Below are 24,111 nucleotides of genomic sequence, written 5' to 3'. Positions count from 1 at the left end.
AGAGCAGACAAGCCTTAAAAGATGTCAAACCATTCAAAATGGGTATGAACAAAGTGTCCCTGGCAACTTTTCTTCTTGCATTTTGGTATTGGTTTACAAGTCGGGTGGGACTGAATAGTGCAGAGTGGGGAGTAGGACAAGAGTTGAGGAAGGGGATTGAGAAGAATATAAATGAGGGAGAAGGGTCATTATATATCTATCAGTCATATTTCTCTTTCCACTTTTAATCAGAGTCACTTTGAAGAAACTTTTGCCTATAATCCTTCCCTACTTGGGCCATTTGATGCAATAGTTGGCACCAATCAATATCCTCTTGTATTCCTACACACTCTTTTTCCTTCTTTTTATGACCTTTCTTCTTTGTTCACACTTTGTTTCCTCTGGTGATGACTCCTCTTTCTTACTGCCTCCAGGACAGTGGAAGGAGGGACTTGATCCCACAATTACTGATTTTCTTCTGCCTTGGGGTCTCGACACGTGCATTCATCCAGGTCACAGTCAGCAGCAAAAGGAATGACCTAGGAGAAGAGAAGAGTAGTTGAGATAACCCACTGTTGGGCTGAGCTTCATCCTTTTCAACCAGCTTTCTGTTTTGTCCCTTGGTTCTTGTTGTTATAGATGTTATTATAGGTGTGGGTGTTACTATCTCAAAACTGAAATTCCACACAGTTCTCTCACCTTTACACCATGCTGCTGCAGGCAAGACAATCCTCTCTTGCTTCACTTTCTTCATATGAAAAGAGATGAGTAGTACCAGCTACCAAAAGTGTATTTGTGTAGTTGAAAAAAGATAATGCACACACTGCTTATGTATCACCAGGCATCTAGTGCTTATGCATCAACAGGCATCTACTCTATAACTACTGTTACTGCTACTTATATAGTACCACTAATTTCTACAACTCCTGCTGTTATTCTTTTTGTTGTTATCATCTTCACAAACTCTAAAGTCAAGCCAATAGGGTCTAGCTCTCACACTCCTACTTCTTGATGTTCCGGGAGACACTAGGATCATCTTTGTCATCTTAATAAGCATGAATGTTTGCCCTTTTTAACTCAGAATATACTTTGGCTGGGTTAAATGTTACATTGTTCCCATAGCATTACGTGTGGCTAGATTGCCTTCCAGCTTTGTAGTTGTCTCTCCCCATACCCTAGATTGTTGTTGTTGTTGTTAAGTGTCTTCGAATCAGTCTGACTCATAACGACCATAGAAACTCATAGAGTTTCTGAAGAGCAACTGGTGAGCTTGAATCACCAACCTTGCAGTTCATAGTTCAGCACAATTTGCTAGCTTCTTGCTTGCACTGATACCAGCAGATTTGTTATTATTGTTGTTGTTGTTAAGTGCCTTCGAGTCCATTCCAACTCATAGTGACCCTGTATAGGGTTTCAAGAGTGGCTGGTGAGCTTGAACCACTAACCTTGTGGTTCAAACCAACCTTGCAGTTCAGTACATTAACCCACAACAACACCACACCAGGATACCAACAGATAGATAACAACTTTTTGGATATCCATACTAACACCAGATGACTAAGCACTTGGAAGACAATAATTCTATTCTTTGGGCACTGACAATTAAATTTGTTGTTGTTGTTGTTAAGTGCAATCGAGTCGGGTCCGACCCATAGCGACCCTGTACAGGGTTTCCGAGGGTGTAAATCTTTACGGGAGTAGAAAGCCTCATCTTTCTCCCACGGAGCGGCTGGTAGTTTCGAACCGCTGACCTTAAGGTTCGCAGCCCGATTCGTAACCACTACGCTACCAGAGGCATCGCACACACTAATGGTTCAAGTATGCTGAATAAATAGAGCAGGTAATTGGGCAAGTGGGCTGGAAAATGGGTGGGGTTGTTTGAGTAAATTTCTCAGTATGTTTGCACACCTGAAGTAAGATGTGATCAAGAAGTTAACTGAAAGGTAATTTGCCATCTCAATTCTGATTCTTGGATTGAGGCCTCTTGTTAAAGATAAATCCGATATTTGCAGAATGGGCTGCTTTTACTCTAAATTATCATGTCTTCCTGTGCAAATATGACCAGTTACTCTTTCCAAGTGAGAATAAGAACTAGTTGGCATGGTTTCTGATCTGTAATCAGATCTGCTACCCTTGGTTTGGACCTAACCAGTTTTTAGAACAAAAAACCAAACTGAGCAGTGATGTGAAGAGCCCTGCGTTGAGTGAGCACTCAAGTCATGTGCATGGTGAGAACAGTGCCTGGCGCACAGTTAGCGTTCCAAACGTTAGCAATTAGGAGTTGTGGTATGTATATGGGTAATCATGGTAGGTGTGGCACAAGGAAGGAAATCACATCTGCACATGTTTTGCATATTTTGCTCTTTTGTCAAATTGGCCAACTAGCTCCAAGTTCTTTGGACCTTTTGAATTTTAATCCATATTTTAACCAAGTGTCAGCCTATTCAATTGTGTAGGTTTAGTTCCAGCATATCTACTTTAACAGATCTAAGTGTGAGAGGGGGAAAGGACATTGAGAAAAGGCCTCCTACTGAGGGTGTGGTCTAGAGTATGCTCCAGCTGGCTAGGATAGCTGCTCACCACGTGCCCACAATATGGTCCGAACACAATATACAGAATCATCAACTTAATTGTAAAGATGACTCATCACTAGTTAGCACTTGATTGAAATTCTGCCTTCACAAGAGGTTGTTGTTGTTGTTAAGTGCCGTCGAGTTGGTTCTGACCCATGGAGAACCTCTAGAGGGTTTCCATGGAGCAACTGGTGAGCTTGAACCACCAACCTTGCAGTTCAAACTGACTTTGCAGGCTAGCGCATTAATCCACAGGGCCACACCAGGACTCCACAAGAGGAGAGGGTTGTATTTTCTCTGCCTATAGAGATTGTCCATGGAAAGTGACAAGTAGGTGTGAGCCTTCTGGGAACCGTGGGGCCACGTTTTCCCCAGGGATTCATTGTACTGATCATGGAAAAGGAGTATTTTTTTATGAACCCATCCTAGCGTCCATTACCCTTAATCCTATCTGATAAGAAATTCCAGTACTTGTTCATTTTAATTCTCTCTTCTTGACTCCGAGTAAAACCAATTATGATATACCATGAAAAAGAGCTAGCCAAGGCATCAGCCTTTACTGCTGAACTGCTGCCCTTTCCCTCCTCTCCCAGGTGCCCTCACTCACCTTCTTGGAGGAGAGTGTGGAAGAGCAGCAGTCTCCTCCATCGTAGTGGCAGTAGGCTCGATTGTTGATAGTATCACACCAACCATCTGCTTGGAAAGGCTGCAAAGGAAACGGCAGGTCAGTATCTCATTCAGCTTCACTATGCCTCACCCTACAGTTCTCTTCCCCTGCCTCTTCTACAACACCTACTCCTCAACTACTGAAGGGTCTGAATGACTCATTCATAGTACTAGATCAATTTTCCCACTGTCTTGTAATAATAGGTCCTTATACACTATATATAAAGAGCTCTGGTAGCACAGTGGTTATGAATCGGGTTGCGAACTGCAAGGTCAGCAGTTCGAAACTACCAGCTGTTCTGTGGGAGAAAGATGAGGCGTTCTGCTCCTGTAAAGATTTACAGTCTCGGAAACCATGTACACGGTCACTATGAGTCAGAACCGACTCCACAGCACACAGTCACCACCACCATACACTATATATAAACACATATATAATATATAAAACATGTATCTATAATATATACAAACACACACATATAAATATGTACACAATATCTAATACATAAAACACATAATCTAAACACATATATAATATAGAAATAACATGTGTGTGTGTGTGTGTGTGTGTATAATGTTTGCTGTTGTTAAGTGCCATCAAGTCATTTCCACCTCATAGTGACCCTGTATAGGGTTTCCGAGGTGGCTGATGAGTTTGAATCGCTGATCTTGTGGTTCAAACCAACCTTGTGATACATTGCCTTATCCCACAGTGCTATACCAGGACTTTACGTGAAATAAAAAAGTAAATATATATATATATATATATATATATATACACACACACACACACACACCTCACCTATATAGCTGTGGTGGTGATATGTTGTGGTTCCGACTCATAGTGATCCTCATAGTATAGGGTTTCCAAGTCTGTAAATCTTTATGGGAACAGAAAGCCTCATCGTTCTGCCATGGTACAGCTGGTAGTTTCGAACTGCTAACCTTGGAGGTTAGCAGCCTGACTCATAGCCACTATGCTACCAGAACTCCATAATATATACCCACTGTCTTGTAATAGGTGCTGTTATCGTTAAATGTCATCAGGTGGGTTCTGACTCATAACAACCCTATATAGGGTTTCTGAGGCTATAAATCTTTGTGGGAGCAGAAAGACTCATCTTTCTCTTGCAGAGCAGCTGATGGGCTTTAACCACTGACCTTAGAATAATAGGTCCTTATGTTATGGATAGAGAGTCTTGGTGTGACACTGTGGGTTAATGTGCTGGACTGCAAAGTCAGTTTGAACTACAAGGTCAGTAGTTCAAGTTTATCAGCTGCTCCTTGGAAACCCTATACAGGGTCACTAGGAGTCAGAACTGGCTCAATGCCAATCAAGTGTTATCTTGAGTGTTATCTTTTGTCTTTATAGATAAACCACACATGGTTTGTGTGTATGTGTGTGTTGAAAAGATACATTAATAAAGTAGCAAATAGGAGTCCTGGTGTAATGCTATGGGTTAATACGCTGGACTACAAGGTCACTTTGAACCACAAGGTCAGCAGTTCAAGTTCACCAACTGCTCCTTAGAAACCCTATGTTGTTGTTAAGTGCTGTCGAGTCGGTTCCGACCCATAGTGACCCTGAACAGGGTTTCCAAGGCTATACATCTTTATGGGAGCAGAAAGCCTCATCTTTCTCCCGTGGAGCAGCTGGTAGTTTCAAATTGCTGACCTTGCAGTTCGCAGCCCGATTTGTAACCACTAAGCTATCAAAGCCCTATACAGGGTTGCTACGAGTTGGTACCAACTGGATGGCACCTAAGAACAACAACAGCAGCTCAATTCATAGAAGCTGCTATACAGTGAAAAATTATAAATGCCCATGCTGAGGACTGAGTTTTCAAAGAAGTTGTATTTTGTTTTCTGTAAGTTGTTACAAGGCAGGGAAACAGGTATATATATATTTTTATCATTATTAATTTTTATTGTGAATTGTGTGACAGTTTACATGGAAGAACATCAGCTTTACACTCATTCTATTGTATTTTGTTTCATTGCAGTGATTACAACCCCCTCCATGCATCATCATTCAACAGTATTTGCTTCTATTCCCTCTGTATTTTTTTTTTTTTTTTTTGATGTACATCAAAACACTCAGGAATATATAATCATTCATACAGCCAAAGGGCATACCATGCAAGCATGTCCCCCGGCCGCCAGCACACATCCCCTCTCCCTCCATGAGTCTAGAGTCCCCAGCTGCTCCATCTCTCCACGTCATCATCTCTGCCTTCATCTCTGACATTGCTGCTTCTCTGGATAGGTTCCTACACTCCGCTCCCACTTTTCTCCCTTGATGGTTCCAGGGTCCTCCGCTCCTGGACTGCAAGATCAACCACTCCCCTCTTTTTGTTACAAAATGTTTACCTTTACAACAACTGCAATCAGACCTGATAAAAATTACTCTCTATTGAACCACAAGAGTCTTATCCCCATCTCTTTTCACCAGCCCCATCCAGACAGATTGGAAACCACTCAGTGGAGATTCTACCTTCTCCCTTGCCCACTGGAACTAGGCTCCCTCTTGAAAACTTGGAAGCCAGTCACTTCATACCTTTATAGCACCCCCTTCCTACCCACCCCTTTTAGGTAGCCAATGTCTAAGTTGCCAATCCCTATCAAACCTGTATACAGAGGGGGTGGGAATGATCCTTGCTGTGACGATTCCTTCCCTCTTTTAAGCTACTACATCCATAAGTATAGGTCAAGTTCATCAAATTGCAGTGGATTACACTTTTTTTTCCTCTTCTTTCTTCCTGTAGTTGAGTTCTGATCATCCAGCCATCAAAACAAGGTCAAATGGGTACTATCTGCAAGTATGGGCGTTCTTGTGCATCTCCCCTTCCTTCATATCAGCTGGATGCTTCACTTTCCACTCTAGCCCTCTGTGGTCATGTCTCTGTCCCTGGGCTCCGGAGTCCCCAGGTCTCACTACATTGCTGGCCAACCAGGTCTCAATCCAGGTTGATGGGAGTCTATGGAACAAGGTCAGACTCAGCTCATCTTCATCGCTGCTTTCCCCCATTCCCCACTTTCCCTCATCAGTAGACCAACGTGGTCCCCAGCAAGATTACATGCCTGCTTATGTATTCCCTTTGAGCTTCAGTCTTGGAAGGGGTTTGCCCTGAAGGGCCTTGATTGCTTGATTTGATGGCTCCCTGGTGAACAACTTGCTTGTTCTTGTGGTAATCAATCAGACTACTGCTTTTGTTTTTTCTTATTCTTGCTGGTCTTTCTTTCAAGAAGTATCTTCTGTTCCTCTAGCTGCTCCAGGCTGGTCTGCTTGTCTTTTAAAGTGGAAATTTCCCACCTAAGAAGATTCTGGATGGGGATCAGGATTCCACTTAAGGTCTTATACACTACAAAGGCACCACAGGAAGCCTCTTTCACTGGTTAGGTTCTTGCACCCTTTTAGGTGTTCCAATCAGTTATAGGCTCAAGACAGACTTACAAGCTTTCTATAGTCATGTTTCTGGCTATTTCATTCTCTTCCCCTACTATTTTATAATAGTAGGCAAGGGAAACCAAGACTCATAAGACAGTTATGCATCTTAACATTATTTCTCCTCTTTCACCCATTCACACTATGCCTCATTTCCTGTATCACAGAGACCTGTTGTTCCAAGGTTGAGCATACATCAATATTTACCTCTGTCCCACTTAGCACATTCAAATCTGCCTAAATGTTCTCTTAACTGCCTTGTTCTTCCATTCCCCTCCCCCTTCTTGTGTATTGCGCCCCCCCCAACACCTGAACTACCATGTGTCTATTCCCTACTCTGTGCTTTACCTTCCCCTCCCTCGCCTCAACCCCCACCACCATACCCATGATAATCAACAAAGATTTTGTTGTCCCCCATTTTAGTGTGGGTATATTTTCTTAAGATTTTACAATAATGGTTTTATGAAGTATTTCTCCTTTTGTGACTCATTTCACTCAGAATTATGTCAAGATTCATCCATGTTATGTGGTGGCTTACAGCTTCCTTGTTTTTCTTCAAGGTAGCATAATATTTCATTGTATGAATGTACCACAGTTTGTTTACCCATTCTTCCATTGATGGGCACTTCGGCTGTCTCCATCTTTTTGCTATTGTAAATAGTGCTGCTATGAACATTGGTATGCATATATCTACTCGTGTTATGGCTCATATTTCTTTTGGATAAATACCAAGTAGAGGAATTGCTGGATCATAAGGTATTTCTATTTCTAACTTTCTGAGGAAGTGCCATACTGTTTTTCAGATTGGTTGGACTATTTTGCATTCCCACCAGCAATGTCGGAGGGTCCCATTCTCTCCACATCCTTGCCAGCATTTATTGTCCTCAGCTGCTCCTCGGAAAACCTATACAGGGTCACTATGGGTCGGAACTGACTTGACAGCACTTAACAACTCTTTTGAACTTTGCTATTACTGCTGGTGTAAGATGATACTCATTGTTGTTTTGATTTTAATCTCTCTAATGGCTAATGGTTGTGAACATTTCTTCATATGTTTGTTGGTTGCCCGAATGTCTTCCTTGGTGAAGTGTCTGTTTATGTCCTATGCCATTTTTTTAATTGGGTAATTTGTCTTTTTCTTGTGCAGGTGTTGTAGTTTCCTATAGATTTTAGAAATTAGTCCCTTGTCTTATACGTTGTTGCAAAAGACTTCTTTTCCCATTCTGTGTGCTCCCTTTTTATTCTTTTAGTGAAGTATTTTGATGAACATAAATTTTTAATTTTTAGTAAGTCCCAATCAACTATTTTACATTCTTTTGATTGTGCAATTTCCACAATGTTTGGTAGTCTGTGTGTGCCCTGTATTAGAGCCTTCAAATATGTCCCTATTTTTTCATTGATGACCTTTTTAAATTCTGGGATTCACATTTAGGTCTTTAATCCATGCAGTGTTGTTTTTTGTATATGGCGTGAGGTCTTGTTTCAATCTTTTTCATATTGATATTCAGTTCTGCCAGCACCATCTGTTGAAGAGACTATATCCTCCCCATTCAACGCACTTTGGCCCTTTGTGAAAGATCACTTGGCTGTATGTGGATGGGTTAATTTCTGGATTCTTGACTCTGTTCCATTGATTTATGTATCTTTCATGGTACCAGTACCAGACTCTTTTGACCACTGTAGCTGTGTAGTAAAATTTGAAATCAGGGAGTGAGAGGCTTCCAACCTTGTTCTTCTTCTTAAGCAGTGCTTTGCTTATCCTGGGTCTCTTTTGCTTTTTCCATTTCTCTAAGGAATGGCATTGGAATCTGGATTGGGATTGTATTATATGTGTAAATTGCTTTGGTCCGTATTGACATTTTCACAATGTTAAGTCTTCCTACCCATAAGCATGATACATTCTTCCATTTTTGTAAGTCTCTTTTGGTTTCTTCTAGTAGTGTTTTGTAGTTTTCTTTGTATATAAGTCCTTTGTTTCTGTGGTTACATTTATTCCTAGATATTTCATCCTTTGTGTGGCTATTGTAAATGGTATTGCTTTCTTAATTTCCTTTTCAGTGCTGTCATTATTACTATAGAGGAATCCAAATGATTTTTGTGATGTTGATCTTGTACACTGTCACTTTGCTGAATCTTCCAATGAGGTTTAGTAGCTTTTTTGCTGAGTCTTTGGGGTTTTCTATGTATAGAATCATATCATCTGCAAATAGAGGGAGTTTTACTTCCTCTTCGCCAATTTGCATGCCTTTAATTTCCCTATATTGCCATATAGCTCTGGCTAAAATTTCTAAGACAATATTAAATAGGAGTAGTGACAAAGGGAATTCTTGTCTGGTTCCTGCTCACAAAGGGAAAGCTTTCAGTTTCTCTACATTGACAGTGATGTAGGCTGTTGGTTTTGTATATATGCTCTTAATTATGTTGAGGAGTTTCCCTTCATTTCCTACTTTGTTGAGTATTTTTATCAGGAATGGATGTTGGATTTTGTCAAATGCCTTTTCTGCATCAATCAATATGATCATGTGGTTCTTTTCTTTTTTCTTGTTTATATGATGGATTACATTGATTGTTTTTCTAATGTTGAACCATCCTTGCATCCCTGATATGAATCCCACTTGATCGTGATATATAATTTTTTTGATGTGTTGTTGGATTCTATTCGCTAGGATTTTGTTGAGAATTTTTGCATCTATGTTTATGAGGTATATTGGTCTGTACATTTTCTTTCTTTTGTTGTCCTTCCCTGGTTTTGGTATGAGGCTTATGCTTGCTTCATAAAATGTGTTAGGAAGTTTTCCATCCTGTTCTATATTCAGAAACAGGCATTTTATAAAGTTTTTTTGTTTTCTCAAAATGGTTATCTTGATGATGAAATAGTACATGCTAGTGCTGTAGGTTCAGCACTGGACTGCTAGCCATAAGGTCAACAATTCAAATGCACCCTTTGTTCCTTGGAAATCCTTACAGGGTCACTATTAGTTGGAACCAACTTGATGGCACTTAAGAATAACAATATTTGGGCATGTTATCAGGAGCAACCAGTCCTTAGAAAAGGACATAATGTTTGGTAAAGAATATGATCATAGAATAAGAGGAAGATCCTGCACAATGGGTTCAAACATGGCAATGATGTTGAGAATGTTTCAGGACTAGACAGGGTTTCATTCTGTTCTACATGGGATCACTATAAGTCTGTATCAACAAGATGGTATATAGCAACAAGGCAACAATATTATGTAAGTAACTGGATGGCCTAAATGGTTAGTGTTCAAAGTTGGGAATTTAAGTCCATTCAGAGAGGCCACAAAAGAAGGCCTGGAAATCTACTTCCAAAAAATCACTCATTGCAAACCCTGTGGCAAGCAGTTCTACTCTAACACACATATGGTTAGTGTGTATCGGAATTGACTTGTCAGTAAGTAATTAAGTAGATTACAATGTGGTTTCACATAGCTTAACTCTATGGGTCATCAGAAAAAGCCTAGCAATTAGGCAGGGTTGGTTTTAAAAGCCCCAGTCTACCAGTGAGAAATCGCGATGTATAAAGATGACAAGAATTAACATGGGTTACATATCTAAGGTTGGCTGGATTTAGGGATAAAACACCATATATCTTGACTTTTTGTTGTTTCTTGAAGATTTACATTAATAACTTCCATCCCTTCTCTTGGTACAGTGAATATTGGTGCTTAGAGACCCTAGTGCCTGGTAACTGGGTACTGTGAATTCAAATATTCAGAGTGTAGGGTCCTGTGAAACTAGTACAGGAACAGAAATATTGCCATGTGTATAGCTACCCCCTGCACAGCAGTTAGACCACATTGTTACAGCAAAGAGAAAGAAACTATCTCCACACCTTCCTGTTACTGCTGTAAGCTAACAAGAACCAAAATAGGAAACAGACCCAGGCCAAACTAGATTTAATGGAGTGTTTTACCCCAAAAGGAAATGTATGATAAGAACAGCAACAAGTAGTTAAACAATAAATCAGCATTCCAATGCACTGTTTCCCCACAGAACCACTTCTGGGAAGAAACACTGCCCCACAGAATCCTAACAGTCACAACATCCAGCCCACCTACTCAATCCCATGAGCTTCATCTGGAGCTGGTGCCCAGCTGCAAAGCTTCAAGAAACACCTCACAGTCAACTCGTTGGATTGAAGATAGTCTGTAGACTCCCAAGTTCTGAGGCCATCTTCCAATTGACATGTTCAAGTCATTTTCTCTCCCCCCCACCCTCTTAAATGTCAAATAGATGGACTGTTCCCTATTTGACTATGTTTTGATGAGATAGATCACTAAATAAAAAAATGGACATTAAATACTTTTCAACAATTGAGTTACATCAGAGTGAGTACATCCAAGTTATTACTTCAATGTTTTGATTTATTCTATGGGGCCCTGAGGTCATTTGAACATCATACCAGATGTATACCAGTTTGCCAACCACTGAAATGCTACTACTTGTGGGGTGGAAGTAAACAGCTGTCCCACAGCTGCACAGCAATGTCAGTTGAGAGAGCAGGAAGTGAAAATGAATTTTTGTTTTCAACATGGGCCTCACTGGGATCAAAGACAAAATTTCTGGGATGTGTATGTGTCTTTCACACTGGAGCCAGTTACTCTGACTTGCAATAACTAAACAGGGGTGCTTCAAAATGTTTTGGGAAAATCCTATTACTTTTCATTTCCATTCTTGCATACTTTTTGAAGCTATCTTATATAATCAATACTTTGGCCTGAAATTGTCAATTGCCAAATAACAGAAGTCAAAATAACACCTATGGATTCTCTGCAATCCTCCTTGGAGGGTCAGATGTATTTATGGAGAATCTGTAAAAGTTGCTTTCTTTTTTTAAGAAGTGATTGGCATATATTTCCCTCAACAAACAATGCATCTGTTATTTTATCTCCAACCCTGCCTGACTCATTGACAAAGCTTAATTTGTTCCTCTTTTTTCATGTAATTGTCTATTTAAAAAATCCAAGAGTACTCAAAATATTTCTCTATATATACATATGGTCTTCAATAGTGATGTCAAGATAGAGCTAAAGATTTTCCTTTTCTTGAGAACAGCTTAAACATTTGAATGGTTTAATAAGGGATCGTGGGGGAATTTTTCTTCTCATAGTCTTTACTAAGGGTGATTTCTCATCTCAGGAGCAGAGGAGATATACTGAGAGAGAAGCAGGTCTAGGTGACCTTCTCTGAGTTCCAATGGACTTCTAATGCTACAGTCTGGAAATGATTTATAGAAGTTGCTTCTTTTCTGCTCTTAAAGAAGAGAAGGGGATTTATAAAAAGGAGTAAAAATACAAAGAGAAGGCTGGAAAGACCCAAATATTTAATTTACTATATACCTATTAGAATTAATTGCTCCTCCCCCAACCTGCCAAAAACAGCCACTCCACCCTAAACAAACAAAGTCTCCTATGGTAACATGGGCCTGGGAAGCTTGACAGCTTGAGTCCAAAGTTACAATTGAAAAAATAGGAATGAAAGAATGACTAATTGATCCAAAGTTTTAAAAGCATCTGAAGACAGAATGTAGACTTGGAGATTTTAGTCTCAATAACCAAAGGTATATAACTTGAAACTTCACACCACCAAGACGAAACTTTCCAAGGGAGGTTACTGATCTTAGTGTCTCTCTGCACAAGGTGTGCATAGGTGAATTTCACTCTCCATGCACACATTGTGCTTACTGGCAACATGTGGAGATGGAGTGTCTTTTCAATATCTACATAGACTCTTTTGTTGTTGTTGTTAAGTGCTGTCAAGTTGGTTCCAACTCACAGAGACCCTGTAGAGGGTTTCTGAGAAACAGGGGGTGGGTTTGAACTGCTGACCTTGTGGCTAGCAGTCCAGCACTAATCCTACAGTGCCAGAGGCTACTGTACCATTATCATGCTGACAATTTTGAGAAAACAAAAAAACTTTATAAAATGCCTGTTGCCCTGTCTTGTAACAACTTACAGAAAACAAAAATGCAACTTCTTTGAACACACAGTCATCAACATGGACATTTATTATTTTTCTCTGTTTGCTACTTTACATTGGGCTAGTTGCCACTTTATTAAAGTGTCTTTTCCAACACATATACACACACACACACACACTCACACAATTTCATGGCTTATCAGTAAAGTCAGAAAACAACACTCAAGAAGGGAAATAAAAGTCATGCAAATTGGTAAGAAAGAAATAAAAGTATTCATTTTTGCAGATGAGACTGATCATATATATAGAAAATTTCAGAGACTCAGCAAGAAAACTACAGGAGCTAATTTAAAGATTTAGCCAAGTGGCAGGGTACAAGATCAACCCTCAAATATCATTTGGATTTATTTACACCAACAAAGAGAATGCTGAAAAGGAAATCTGGTAGCCAACACCATTTAAAATAGATGCAAAAAATATATAACATATGTAGGAGTTCTAGTGTGGCACTATAGCATAAGCAATGAACCCTAAGGTCAGTATGAACTGTAAGGTTGGTGGTTCAAACTCACCAGTCCTTTCCTGGAAACTCTATACTAGGTCGCTATGAGTCAGAAATGACTCATCGGCACTTAACAACAACAACAAACCTAACTAGATATACATATGAATTATACAAAGAAAACTATAAATCCCTACTATAAGAAATTAAAACAGACCTACATAAATGGAAGAACATACCATGCTCATGGATAGGAAGACTTAACATTGTGAAAATGTCAATACTTCTCAAAGCAACCTACACATATAGTCAATTCTGATCCAGATTCCATAAACATTCTTTAAGGAGATGGAAAACCAATCTCTTATTTTAAATAGAAAGAAAAGAGGCCTCGGATAAGCAACTAACTATTGTAGAAGAAGAACTAAGTAGGAGATCTCATGCTTCTCAATTTCAAAACCTACAATGCAGTTAAAATAGTCCAAATAGCCTTGTACTGATATAAATAACAAACACATATAAATTAATGAAACAGAGCTAAGAACTCAGAAGTAAATGCACCTAGAGTCCTGGTTTGGTGCTGCATGATAATGCACTTGACTGAAAGGTCAAAGTTGGTGGTTCAAACTCACAAGTTGCTCCTCAGAAACCCTATACAGGGTTGCTATGAGTCAGAACTGATTTGATAGCATTGATAGCACTTAACAACAACAACAACATAGACAGCTGATCTTAGAGGGTTAAAATTCATTAAATGGGGGGGGAGGGACAAACAGTCTCTTTAACAAATGGTGCTGGCATAATTCGATATCTACTTACAGAAAAATGAAACAAGATCCATACTTCACATCATATACAAAAGCTAACTCAAGATCAACAAGCTAAATGCAAAACGTAAAACTACAAATATCATCAGAGAAAAAATGGGGCAAACTTAAGGGTCATAATTTATGGCATGACTAGACCATCAAATATAACCAAAAATGCACAAACAACAGAAGAGAAACTAGATGATTGGGTTCTCCTAAAAAATTAGACACCTATGCATACCAAAAGAATGAAAAAGAACCCACTGACTAGAAAATTTTTTTTGGCAACAGCATATCAGACCAAGACTAATCTCTAAAATTGATATAAAACTTCAATTCCTCAACAACAAAAAGACAAATAATTCAATTTAAAAAGAGGCAGAGGACATAATAGACACTTTATCAAAGAAGACACTGAGGTGGCTAACAAAAATTTAAAGAAATGCTCACTAGCCATTGTTGTTATTAAGTGCTGTCTGAAACTTGTTCTTCAGCATAAATATGATGAAACAGATGGAAGGAATGAGGAGACAAAAGAGCTGAATAGAAAGTTTCAAAGGGCAGGTGGAAAAGACAAAGTATTATAATAAAATGTGCACAGAATTGGAGTTAGAAAACCAAAATGAAAGACCGTGCTCAGCATTTTTTAGGCTGAAAGAACTGAAGAAAATATTCAAGCCACAACTTGAAAAACTAAAGGATTCTTTAGGCCAAATACTGAATGATGAAGAAAGCATAAAAAGAAGAGGGAGGAATACACAGATTCACTGTACCAAAAAGAAATGGTTGATGTTCAACCATTTCAAAAGGAAGTGTATGATCAAGAGCCAATGGTGCTGAATGAAGAAGGCATTGGCAAAGAACAAGGCTGTGGGAATTGGTGGAATACAAATTGAAAATTTTCAACAAACTGATGCAGCACAGGAGGCACTCACTCATCTATGTCAAGAAATTTGGAAGACAGCTGCCTGACCTACTGATTGGAAGAGATCCACCCATTTCAGAGAGGTGACCCATAGGAATGCAGAAATCATTGGACAATTTCAATAAATCACAGGCAGGTAAAATTTTGCTAAACATAATTTTAAAAAGTCTGCAACAGTACATTGACAGGGAACTGCCAGATATTCAAGCTCTGAGGTCCAGATGAGGATGTGGAATGAGGGATATCATTGCTAATGTCAGAAAGATCTTGGCTGAAAGCAGAGAATATCACAAAGACGTTTACCTGTGCTTTAGTGACTATACAAAGGCTTTTGATTGTGTGGATTATGACAAGCTAAAGACAACATTGTGGAGAATGAATATTCCAGAACATTTAATTATGCTCATGTGGAACCTGTACATAGACCAAGAGGCAATTGTTCGAACAGAATAAGGGACACTGAATAGACTAAAATCAGGAAAGGTGTACTCCATGGTGGTATTCTTTCACCACATGTATTCAAACGGTAATGCTGAGCAAATAATCTGAGAAACTGGATTATAAAATGAAGAATGTGGCATCAGGATTGGCGCAAGACTCATCAACAACCTACAATATGCAGATGACACAATGAAAAAGTGGGAGATGCCTTGTTTGCAAAGGTTGTTGTTGTTAAGTGCCGTCGAGTCAATTACGACCCTTAGCAACCCTGTATAGGGTTTCCGAGGAGCAGCTGGTGAGCTGAACCTTGCAGTTCAGATGTCTTTGCAGTCTGGCACAGTAACCCACGGCATCACACCAAAGGTAGTTAGAGGTAATCCTAGGAGCAGAGTCCAACTTTATTGATTTCTGATGAAATGTTCTTTCTACTGTATCATGCTACCTGTATCTGATCATTTACTATAAATTTATTGGAGTAGCAAGACCAAAAGGTCTTTGGTTCAAGGCTTTAAGAACAAAGTGAGTCCAGTGATCCAACACAGGGACAAAGAAAGGGCCAGATATAAGCTCAATTCTCCTGACTCCCCACAAGCATACTTCTGTTACTCTCAGTGGTGGATAAATATTTATCCCACATGTTACTATCGCTTCTTCTGAGACTTGGAATTTGATAGGCACATATTCACCCAGAAGCTGGTTTCCCTAGGAAAAAGTAGCACCATGCTCCAATCATATCAGTAGATGCCTGCAAACCAGAAATATATATTTTTTTCTGGACCAAGGATGCCAAAGCCAGACATTTGGCTGCTCACTGCAGTCATTTGAGGAAAAGAGGAAATGAAGTTGTTCTGCTCCTCAGTGTCCATTCCTTGGGATGGGAGTGGAGGAGTGTCAATGGTGTCACCTGTGCATAATCTTCTTGGAAAGGATAAGATTAAAATTGGCAGATACTGCGAGGTAGGTTGTGCAAGAATAATCCCTTAAATGAAACCTCTTTGGAAAATTCCATCTGGCTTTCTGGACCCAGAGAGTTCTCCCTGCCTCTGAGTTACTATAAGTGGCATCACTAGGGAGGTCTGGAGGTGTGGGCTGCACTGAGTGATACTGTCAGAGGGGATGATACAAAAATAACTGTCTGTAAAGTTTTGTGCTGATTTTCAGCAGAAACTTGTCATTTTTATAAGACTATACTTGTAGTTGGTTATAACAGCAAAAACATTTTTTTTGTAAGCCCAATTTACAGGTATCAATATACCTACAAAGCTAAAACTCTATGGTAATTCACTCTTTGAACTTTCTAGTGTACTCTAGGTATAGTTGTCAATATTACTCAATTACAATGATCCTTGGAATCACATGTTTTCGTTTACATGTGTGTAAACATAAGCTATTTTCCTTGATGCTAATGCTTTTATTGTTGTGAAGTGTTGATTCCGACCCATAATGACCTTGTATAGGGTTTCCAAGGAGCAGCTGATTAGCTTGAACCACCAACCTTGGAGTTCAAATGACTTTGCAGTCTAACGCATTAGCCCACAGCACCACACCAGGGGTTACTGATTTTGTTGTATCTTCTGATGTTTTAGCTATAACATTGTGGTAATTAGTATTTATGAACCTATCTCAATAACTTTTCCTGCAAATGAAGTAGTAATTCAAGGAAAAAAAACCGAGAAAAATCAAAAGGGCGTCTGCTCAGTTACTAATAATGTAATTCCGTATAGAAAGATTTTACAAAACAATTTTTCGTTAGTATTAATGTTATCTATGAAATTTTACACTTATGAAATTTACAACTATTGTTGTTGTTGTTGTTGTTAGGTGCCTTTGAGTTGGTACTGACTCACAGCGACCCTATGCACAGCAAAATAAAATGTTGCTGGTCCGTCACCAACCTCACAATCATTGCTATGCTTAAGCCCATTGATGCTGCTACTGTGCCAATCCACCTCGTTGGGGGCCTTCCCTTTTTTGCTGATGCTCCACTTTACAAAGCATAATGTCCTTCTTCAGGGACTGGTCCCTTCTGATAATATGTCTGAAGACAAAGTTTGGCCATCCTGGTTTCTAAGGAACATTCTGGCTATATTTCTTCCATCTCAAATTTGTTGTTTTTTTGTTTTTGTTTTTTTTTGGCAGTGCATGGTACATTTAATAATCTCCTTCAACAGCATAACTCAAATGCATCAATTTCTTCTATAGTCTTTAGTCACTGCCCAACTTTCACATGAATATGAGGTTATTGAAATACCATGGCTTGGGTCAGGCACACTTTAGTCCTCAAACTGACATTGTTTATTCTTGAACACTTTAAAGAGGACCTGTGCATCACATATTATTCCATGATAAAAACTGATGGTAAACATGATTAAGGATTCTCTACAGTCTCATATGAGGGAAGAGCAGAGGGGATGCTATGCATTAGTGCACTGGGTGACACTTGACCCTAACTCCAGCGATGCCTCTGTGTTACTATGGTATATTTCATGTGTGTGTATTTATGCATTATGGGATTTAACCCTTTAAATTGTACTATCAAAGGCTCATAGTCTAATTATCTTTGTGGTCCCAGCTACTAATCCAATACTTGATGTACAATATATCCTCAACAAATAAATATACTTACTGTATTTTGAATAAAGTGGATAGCTACATTTTCTAACATACTTTATGACTATATCCATCCTTTTCATGATTCCTTTGTTTCCTGAAAATTTACTAGGCATGCTGCTTTAGAAGAATAATCACATAACTTATACACAGGCTTAGTTTTTAGGGCAGTTAACACTTAAAAATCACAAATAGTATCTCTTTGACGATCAAAGGTCTAATCTATAAACAATAGATAAGCAGAATGTAATTGAAAGAAAGACAATGGAGGTAGCTTTCTGTTGAATGTACAGAAGGAACTAACAAGTGGCCTGGTTGGGGGCACAATGCACTGGGGTGGGGATGGAATGAGACAGGGGGGCAGAAGGGGAACTGATATCTAATCTTGTGGTCTACTGCAATTACTAGTCCCCATGATGTCACCCTGTATCTGTGTAGGCCTCAACCCTTTGCCGTGCAATCTACCTTTTTCCCTTGGAAAAGGAAAAGCAAATATGTACTTTTACAGCAGCTGAAAGAGAAGTCTGATTAAGCCCAGTTTGTCTATATCTGACACCATGGCCAAAATAAAATTTTAGAATAGAAATAATAAAGTAGTGGGGAAACTCATCTTGTGAGAAGTAGCTGGGCTAACTTGAGATGGAAAAAGCAAAGCAAGCAAAATCAGGGCAAATGATTTCTTTCACCTGTGAGGTTCTCATCTGCTTCCTGGTACCCAGAGCTGAAGAGCTTGCTCTCAGGGCAATGATCAAAGATGCACAGTATTGTGTTGGAGAACATGGGATATGGCGTTAGATAAACCTATTATCAGATCTCTGCTTTGTCCCTTAGCAGAGATTAGAATCCGAATGTGTTCTCTGAACTTCTCCAAGCATCATTATCCACATTTATAAATCAGAATAATACCATTTACTTCACTTGAGGAATAAATGACCAAATGGAGGTGGATGTCTAGCATGCTGCCAGGCCCACAGGAATCATTCATTAAATTGTAGTTTTACAAGGGCAGTGGGACAACCATCAATGCTTTTCCCATTATGCATTGGTGTTTGAGTTTTCTGCACAGAGCGTCTGGTCAGACTTCAGGATCCTGCTACCAACACCTTAGAATCAAAACTATGGATACTTTCATCACTAGAGCCTTCTGCCTCATGGGCTCTCACCACAAGTGCACACATCTGAATCACGAAGGAGCAAGAGCCAGGTGACAAGGGAAATGGGTCTGAAACTGGTAAAACAGAGTGTGAAAGAACTGACAGGCTTCTGGAAACCTAGGGCTCTCCTCAAAACCCCAGTGGTGATTTGGGTGTTTCAGTCTTTGAACTCCAATCCATCCCAGACGCGTCTTTCCCAACATGCCTCACAAGAAAACAGAAAGGTGAGAAGATGCACGGTGACTTACTTCTCAGCCAACATTAACTTCCTACTAGCCACTTTCATCTGTCTGCAAATAAAGACCCAGAGTAGCACAGCATTCCACACCACAAACACACACACACAGAGGCCTGGTTCACGCCCAGCCTCTCCTCTTGGCCCAACATAGGCGGAGTGAATCTTGCCCACCCAAGGGGAAAGGAGTGAATCCTCAGATGGTACGGATGAGCAGGGAGATGTTCAGGTAGAGTCTGCACACAGTTGTACCAGAAAATAAATGGCTTAAAGCACTGATTCTCAAGGGGTAGAGATGGGGCACAGAACTTTCCTCCATATGAGCCTTATCAATGTATCCTGTTGTTTTTGTTGTTAAGTGCCAGCAAGTCAGTTCTGACTTAGAATGAACAGTATCCTAGGGGGTCTTTTAAAAAAGCAAAAAACAGCAACACTGCACAGCCCTCCTTACAAGTTTTTGATTTGTTGCTCTATTGATGGGGTCTTTTGTGTGGTGCTGGAGGATAAGCACTAGACTGCTTACCAAAAGGTCAGCAGTTCAAACCCACAAGCCACTCCTTGGAAACCCTATGTAGGGTTTCTATAAGTCAGAACTGACTCGATGGCACACAACAACAACAACAGCTCCACTGGAAAGCACATCTCTTCTGAGCACTGTTACTGATGGGAACACGTCCCACCTCCCATATGATCCAGAGGTGTCATCTATGGCAGGACACTCTGTAGAGGCCCTGAGTGATACGAATGGTTAACATACTAGATGAAAGGCTGGCGATTTGAGTTTACCCAGTGGCACCTCAGAAGAAAGGCCTGGGAAACTACTTCTGAAAAATCAGCTATTGAAAACCAATTCTGCTCTAACACACATGGAGTACAATGAGTTGGAATGGACTCTGCAGAAACTGCCTTTGGTTGGCGGGCAATTGGCTGAGTAGGGCAGGGTCTGCTGGTGCCTGCCTTGGGGTCCCCTGCATGGGTGATCACTTGCCCAGTGCCTATGCTCTGGAACATTAAGCAGTACAAGCTCTGTTCAAGGGCTGACCTAGCTCAGGAAGGCAAAGGATGTAAAAGGACAAGGAAACTGGTTTTCTCAGAACTTGCAGTTAGGAAAATGAGAAGGAAAGGATGTAACCAAGAGAGGCACTCAGGACAGATTGAGTCCTGTTCAGACTTAGAGTCTTTGCTTCTTTTTGTCCTGCCTCTTGTTTCCTTGGCCAGTCTTCAGTTCATGGGAGGTTGAGGCAGTCCAAGTTGGACAGTAATGTTCCACCATAGCCCCTGACACGCGCCCCATCCCTCCTCCCACCCACACAATCGCACGCCCGCCCGCCAGCAGCTCAAGACTTTCTTGGCTCCTGTGCCTGCCCATGGAAGATGACTGGGAATGCAGACTGTGGGAGGAAATGACAATATTCATTGTTTGGATTAAATATTTTTCTTGGCCTTCTTGATGTTTTTTGAGAGTCTTATTCTTCCTCAATTTCATATCCTCCCTCCTCTCTCCTTACATCTCTTTCTTTCCAGATTCAGAAGAGGATGTGGAAGAAGGTATATCATTGCTGATGTCAGATGAATTGTGGCTAAAGCAAAGAATACTAGAAAGATGTTTGCCTGTGTTTTATTGACTATGGGAAAACATTCAACTGTGTGGATCACAACAAATTATGAATAACATTTTGAAGAATGGGACGTCCAGAACACTTCATTGTGCTCATGTAGAATCTGTACACAGACTAAGAGGCAGTTGCTCAAACAGAACAAGCGGATACTGTGTGGTTTAAAATCAGGAAAGGTGTGTGCCAGGGTTGTACCCTTTCATTACACTTAATTCAATTTGCATGCAAAGTAAGTAATCCATGAAGCAGCATCATAGGAAGAAAAACAGCATCAGAATTGGAGGAAGGTTTATTAACAATCTGCTATATGTATATGAGGAGTCCTGGTGTGGCACTGTGGGTTAATGCACCAGACTGCAAAGCCATTTGAACTGCAAGATCAGTGGTTCAAGCTTACCAGTCGCTCCTTGGAAACCCTGTATAGGGTCACTATAGGTTAGATCCAACTTGAGGGCACTTAACAACAACAACAAATATGTATATGACACAGCCTTGCTTGCTGAAAATGAAGAGGACTTGAAGGACTTACTGAAGAAGATCAAAAACTACAATCTTTCATATGGATTATACCTCAACATAAAGAAAATAAAAATCTTCACAATTAAACCAATAAGCAGCATCACCATAAATGGAGAAAAGATTGACGTTATCAAGGATTTCATTTTACTTGTATCCACAATCAATGCTCATGGAAGCAGCAGTCAAGAAAACATATTGCATTGGGAATATCTGTTGCAAAAGAACTCTTTAAAGTGTTCAAAAGTAAAGATGTCACTAAGGAGCACCTGACCCAAGTAATCATCTCATCTGCATGTGAAAGCTGGACAATAAATAAGGAAGACCTAAGAAGAATTCACAGGCATATGAGGTTATTGAAAATACCATGGCTTGGGTCAGGCCCATCATAGTCCTCAAACTGAATGACATCTTTACTCTTCGACACTTTAAAGAGGTCTTGTGAAGCAGATTTGCCTAGTGCAATATGTCCTTTGATTTTTTGATTGCTGCTTCCATGAGTGTTGATGGTTGATCTGAGCAAAATGAAGTTTTTGACAACTTCAAACTTTTCCCCATTTATTTTGATGTTGTTTATTGGTCCAGTGGTGAGGATTTTTATTTTCTTTACACTGAGGTGCAACCCATACAAAAGCCTGTGGTCTTTGATCTTCATCACTAAGTATTTTGTTTTCACTTGCAGTAAGCAAGATTGTATCATCTGCATATTGCAGGTTGTAAACGGTTCTTCCTCCAGTCATGATGCCACATTTTCCTTCCTGTAATCCAACTCTTGAATTATTTGCTCAGCATACAGGCCGAATAAGTATGGTGAAAGAATACAACCCTGGCACACACCTTTCCTACTTTCAAATAATTCTATGTTCCCTTGTTTGAACAGCTGCCTGTTGGTCTCTGCACAGGTCCCTCATGAGCACAATTAAGTATCCTGGAATACTCTTTCTCTACAATGTTGTCTACAACATGTCATACGCATTTGAAAATTGGACAATGAATACAAAAGACGGTAGAAGAATTAATGCATTTGAATTATCGTGTTGTAGGAAAATATTAACAGTAACATGAACTTCCAAAAGTGTGTTGGAAGAAGTATAGTCAGAATGCTCCTTAGAAGCTGGGATGGCCAGACTTCATCTCTCATATTTTGGACATATTATCTGGAGGGACTAGTCCCTGGAGAAGGACATCATTCTTGGAAAAAAGAAGGGTCAGCAAAAAAGAGGAAGACCCTCAGTGAGATGGATTGCCACAGTGGCAGGAGCAATGGGCCCAAGCATGGCAACAAGTGTGAGGTTGGTGCGGGACCAGACAGTGTTTCATTCTGTTGTGCATAAGGTTGCTCTGAGTTGGTACTGACCTGACAGTATTTAACAATAACAACAAGAAGAATTAATGCATTTGAACTATGGTGTTGGTGAAGAATATGAATATGCAATACACTTCCAGAAAAATAAGCAAATCAGTCTTGGAGGAAGTATAGACAGAATATTCCTAGATGTGAAGCTGGTAAGACTTTGTTTCACATAAAAAGGGACCAATCCTTGGAAAAGGATGGCATGTTTGATAGTTAATGAAAAAGATGATGAAAATAATTCACCAATAAGATGGATTGATACAATGACTTCAACAATTAGCTCAGCATAGCAACCGCTGTGCGGATGGTGAAGGACTGGACAGTGTTTTGTTCTGTTGTACAAAGGATCACTGTGAGTTGGAACCAACTTGATGACATCTAACAACAAGAATAACAATTTGTCCTGGTGTGGCACTGTGGGATAAGGCACTGGGTTTCAAGGTCAGTTTGAACCACAAAGTAAGCAGTTCAAACTCACCAGTCACTCCTTGGAAACCTCATAGCAGGGTTGCTATGAGTCGGTACTGACTTGCCGGCACTTAACAACAATGACAACAACATAAATTTTACAGAAGTAAATCATGAGGTTGTTGTCTCATAGAACTCCTGGGTTCAACCTTTTGTTAAGCAGACAAGTGTATAACCGTTCATATCACCAGGTATATATACACACACACATACATCAACATATACACATATACATATATGTTGTTGTTAAGTGTCATCAAATCTGTCTGACATATAGCAACCCTGCATAGGGTTTCCAAGGAGTGACTGGTGGGTTTGAAATGCCAGCCTTCCAGTCAGAAGTCCAGTGTTTATTTTATAGTGCTACACCAGGACTCCATATATCTATATATCTATATCTATGTCTATATCTCTATATAGATGTTACATGTGTATGCTTTCTCTTTCTCATATGTATGATATACACTATGAACCAATGGGACAGTGGTTCACAGGCACCAGCTGCTCTGTGGTAGAAGGATGAGACTGTCTGCTGCCATAGTCTTAGAAACCTGTATAGGGTCACTATGTATCAGAATCAACTTGACGGCAGTGGGTTTAGTTTTGGTATATTACAAATATATACCAGATACACTTTCTCTGGATGTTCCAGGCATAAGGAATAAACCTAAAGGTAAAACTATTTTTGAAAGTGACATATACAAGCAAGACATAAATTTTATTTTACACATGATATGTGATATGTATGAGGTGCTGTGCTATACAATTAAGTACATGATCTTATTGCACCTTCACAATAACCCAGTGAGCACCATTATCATGCCTATTTCACAGATGAAAAAGAAACAAGGAATGGAGACGTAAAGGAACTTGTG

At 39.8% G+C, this 24,111-nt stretch overlaps 1 protein-coding gene across 1 annotated transcript in view; it reads right to left on the bottom strand.

Moving 5' to 3' along the window:
• Window positions 1-443: 443 nt before the first annotated feature.
• The window catches only part of PAPPA2 (pappalysin 2), a 536,466-nt gene continuing 512,798 nt past the window's right edge, over window positions 444-24,111 (bottom strand). Inside the window, exons 21-22 of the mRNA XM_006867073.1 lie at window positions 3,160-3,258; window positions 444-518 (exon numbers count right to left, since the gene is read on the bottom strand). Of these exons, the coding sequence (XP_006867135.1) occupies window positions 444-518; window positions 3,160-3,258 (174 nt within the window). The remainder of the gene's footprint in view (window positions 519-3,159; window positions 3,259-24,111) is intronic.

The sequence above is a fragment of the Chrysochloris asiatica genome, unplaced genomic scaffold (genome assembly GCF_000296735.1).
Source record: "Chrysochloris asiatica unplaced genomic scaffold, ChrAsi1.0 scaffold00100, whole genome shotgun sequence".
Classification (NCBI taxonomy): domain Eukaryota; kingdom Metazoa; phylum Chordata; class Mammalia; order Afrosoricida; family Chrysochloridae; genus Chrysochloris; species Chrysochloris asiatica.
Note: the sequence above shows the minus strand (reverse complement) of the source record. Positions and strands in the feature narration are given on the sequence as shown.